General features: G+C 37.4%; 1 protein-coding gene across 1 annotated transcript in view; it reads right to left on the minus strand.

Moving 5' to 3' along the window:
- The window catches only part of LOC107749650 (zinc finger protein neuro-d4-like), a 52,411-nt gene that overhangs the window by 1,183 nt on the left and 47,010 nt on the right, over positions 1–4,218 (minus strand). The window contains 3 exon segments of the mRNA XM_016564812.1: positions 1,126–1,302; positions 1,305–1,454; positions 1,540–1,659. Of these exon segments, the coding sequence (XP_016420298.1) occupies positions 1,126–1,302; positions 1,305–1,454; positions 1,540–1,659 (447 nt within the window).

A 4,218-nucleotide genomic window follows, 5' to 3' on the forward strand; every position in this document is an offset into this window, starting at 1 on the left:
ATTTTCTCTTTTTTCTTTTATTAACAGACATCACAGCAGCTGGGTTATTCGGTTATTTTGTCTGCTTTAAGAGCTTCTGCTGCTGAACATGATGGGGATCTGACACGCATCATAGTTTCTCACAACTCTTTACCTTTTCTGACCCACTTCAGCTCTTAAAGTCTCTATAATGAGCTGACGAGTTGAATCGGGGGTGTTATAGATGAGGGAGACAGTGCTGGGTTGCTCCAGGACAGTTTTGAAAACCACTGCATTTCAAAGACATGTTCTTAAATGTGACTCATATATAACAAATACTTACATGCACAGTTTTAAGGCAGCTTTAATCGCCTTTTTGGTAACTTCATGCCTTAACTGACGACATAACTTTGACATTGCATGCTCGTAGTTTGTTTTGCGCTTTAATATTAAATGATACAGGCTACAGCGCGCGCAGCCGCATTTGTGCGTGCAATTGAAGAGCACATGCTACGAGCACCGTATAACGGCTGACAGGACAGGAAAATTAGTTTTTACTGACATATGGCCTGACAACATCTCATCTGACCGCAGTTCACTGTTGTTCTAGAAGCTCCCTCATCACCTGTACCGTTTCCGTGCTCGTTTGATTAGCGTCTGGCGCTGAGGTGAAGTTGTAGTGCACGTCTGAAAATTCTCCCATTTGTTGTGGTTATAAAGACAGTTCTGTGTCTAAATAAACGCAATTCTTGTCAAGAAAAAAAAGAGACCGAAGCAGCAGTTGTGAGTGGGGTGGCCCTAGCTCCCCCACTGTGTTAAATGCGTTTAATATTTTTAACATGTTAAACTAAAAAAAATTCATCGCTAATTTTGACAGCACTAATATATATATTATATATTAGTAAATGTTGAAATGATATCTATCTATCTATCTATCTATTTTCTTAATATTATATATGTATGTATACTTGTGAGTGTGTGTGTATACTTATACATTTATTTGATATTATATGAATTTATATGAAAATAAATATATATTTATATGAATATAAATGAAAGTAACTCTTTTATGCATTTTTACAAGTACAAAAATAGTGATTAAGAATATGATTCTTCTTCTTATTATTTTATTTTTAAACACATCAATGTAAAACACATAGCACATACCCTCCGGAGGCTCCGACATAGGGGGGCTTAGACAATACATGTGATACCCTCTGTCACAATCATCACAGAATAAAAGCTGATCCTGTAAAAATAATGCAAGTTGATCCTTGTATGGACATGTCCCCAAACACCAGTGCTGGGGCCTTGGATTAAACAGTTCAGAAACACAACAAAGATTGCACTGGAAAAGTAAGTTGCTTGGTTCAGTTGACTTACATCGTTCTCTGATGTTCCACACAGGCTGCAGGATTTGCACTCGATGCACTGCCAGCGGTAGGTCCTCACTGCCGCCGTCATGTTGACCGTGAACTGCAGGCACGACGGATGACCTGGAAGAGCCCAAAAAGAAGGTAATATGTTGAGAAAATTAATAAATCCCATTTCCGAGCGGATCTTACATGGGCTTGGTCGCACCTGATCGGCCGCAGTCCGCACAGGAAATTAGATCTTCAGGACAGCCTGTTTTCTTAGAGCCTCCTAGACAGAAGTCACAGTAGCCGTTCGGGATGACAGAACCATCGGCTGCTTTTTTGGCTGCAAACAGAAGAGAAAGGTGCAAAAATGTTATGGAAATGCAGTTAAGAAATATGTTATTATTAATTAATGCGTTACGTGTCAAAGACTAATAATGAAAACATTTTTTACAGCATTTATTAATCTAGGTTAATGGTCATTTATAAATATATTGTTCATCTTTAATTCATGTTTCTTCATAATACATTAACAAATGTTAATTTATACAACTTTAAATAATAATGATAATAATATAGTAGTATGTGCGTAAATTAACATTAACCAACACTACTGTGTGTGTATATATATATATATATATATTAATACAATATAAGAAAATTAATTCTTCAAACAACATTTATAAAGTTACAAAAGATGTCTATTTCAAATAAATGTTGTTCATTGAACTTCCTATTTATCAAATAAACAAAATAATTGAAAAAAAAAAGTTAAGATGTTGTGGATTGGTTGCTGTCGCAAGGTGTTCGGTGTAATTTTTAGCACATTGTTACGTGGATGCTAGGGTATTCTGTGTGGTTTCAATGATTCTTTGCTTAAAAAAGACCACCGTCAAGCCTCTACAATATTCTGGTCTCTAGATATGACTTCAGTCCCTCGTGCAGTGCCCATCTACATACATTTTTTGCCCATTTTACTGTTCACAAGAAGAAAATCATGTCTGCTTAGCAAATAAGTATCATTCATGTAGCACAAACACATTTAATACTGAGAGCTTTCTTCAAATCCCAACCCTAAGCAATAGAGCAATAGTGCGAGCAGCACTAACTACAGCTGCTCATATGAAGCCTGCCGGATCGTGTAGTGTGTTTCTGTCCATATGTTTCCTATCACAGTCGTATATGGGCCTGCTGAAGCCTGCAGTCGGAGCGGAGGGAAGGGGACAGGCTCTCCACTGGGAGAACTGGAGGTCTGTTAAATATTGTCACAGGAAGAGAGGAAACTGCTGCGGAGACAAACAAATACACAGCAGGAGACCGGTGTATATAATTAACAAGGAAGACAAGAACAGCTCTGTGCAGTGCTCAGATCGGCTTGAATTCATGGCTGAACGGGTCTGGCTTTCAGCCGGTTGAATTCAATGCAACAGTACGACTGGTTTTGCTTGCATATATATAGTAGAAATAAGTGTATGTGTCAGTGTAAAACAACACACAGACACACACACACACACAGTGATCATGAGCGGGTGATTTGGAGAGCTCTGGCCCTCTCCAGCGAGGTCATTAATCCACTCCATCCTCTAGAGATCCTATCAGTGGGGGAGGGAGCATGTGTGTGTTAGAAAGAGAGAGAGAAAGAACGGGGAAAGGGGGTGCTGTTTTATTCTCTAATCTCTAGAGAGAAGAGAGAAAGAACCAGGATAAGATAAGAGACGGGGGAAGTAAAACCCAGTGCAGATGAAAAAGTGTTCGCCGGCCAAACCTCTGTGAAAACATACGCAAATAACTCCACAAATTGCGCGTGCAAAGTTGAGCGGGGGCAAGAACTGGACTGAAGCAGTTTCTAAATCAAGATGGCATTAGGAAGTACAGAAGAGCTTGTGGTGTGTGAGAGGCCGCATTGTGTAGCAGGAATATCAGCAGTAGCATTACAGGCAGGACTGCAATGAGATGAGCACACCGTGTGCTGTGGAACTGTCCAGGGTGCTTAAAGTCAAACTCTACACATTTCAGCACAGGCCAGGTCTCTGCACAGTTTGAATAGAGGGGAAAATAAAAGCTGGAGGCACACTGGTCCACTATTATGTAGTTAAAACTGTATCAGACATTTTCACTAATGCAAGGGCAATTCAAAATTGCTCAAACAAATATGTACAATCCAAAAATACATTAATTTTATCTGTTGTTTCTAATTTTACAAATAAATCTTTGCATTTGCACTCAGCATTGCAAGATATATGTGAATGCATTTGTGGATTTGGGGGGGGGTGATTTGGGGGGTTATTCTTCCAGGGTGCTTAAAGTCAAACTCTACACATTTCAGCACAGGCCAGGTCTCTGCACAGTTTGAATAGAGGGGAAAATAAAAGCTGGAGGCACACTGGTCCACTATTATGTAGTTAAAACTGTATCAGACATTTTCACTAATGCAAGGGCAATTCAAAATTGCTCAAACAAATATGTACAATCCAAAAATACATTAATTTTATCTGTTGTTTCTAATTTTACAAATAAATCTTTGCATTTGCACTCAGCATTGCAAGATATATGTGAATGCATTTGTGGATTTGGGGGGGGGGGGGATTTGGGGGGTTTTTCTACAAAATGGCATTCCACTTTTATAAAAGAAATATTAAAATATGATTATCATTGTTATTATTATTAAACTCATATATAAACAATTCAAATAAACTGGTCATTTCATTTCATGAAACACTTCTTGTTTAATAATAATAATAATAATAAATTATTATTATTATTATTATTATTATTATTAAAGTCATATATAAACAATAAAAAACTGGTCATTTGTCTTTATGTTTAATAATAGTAATACTACTACTACTACTACTACTAATAATAATAATAATAATTATTATTATTATTATTATTATTGTGG

The sequence above is a fragment of the Sinocyclocheilus rhinocerous genome, unplaced genomic scaffold (genome assembly GCF_001515625.1).
Source record: "Sinocyclocheilus rhinocerous isolate Xijiao unplaced genomic scaffold, SAMN03320098_v1.1 scaffold1101, whole genome shotgun sequence".
Classification (NCBI taxonomy): domain Eukaryota; kingdom Metazoa; phylum Chordata; class Actinopteri; order Cypriniformes; family Cyprinidae; genus Sinocyclocheilus; species Sinocyclocheilus rhinocerous.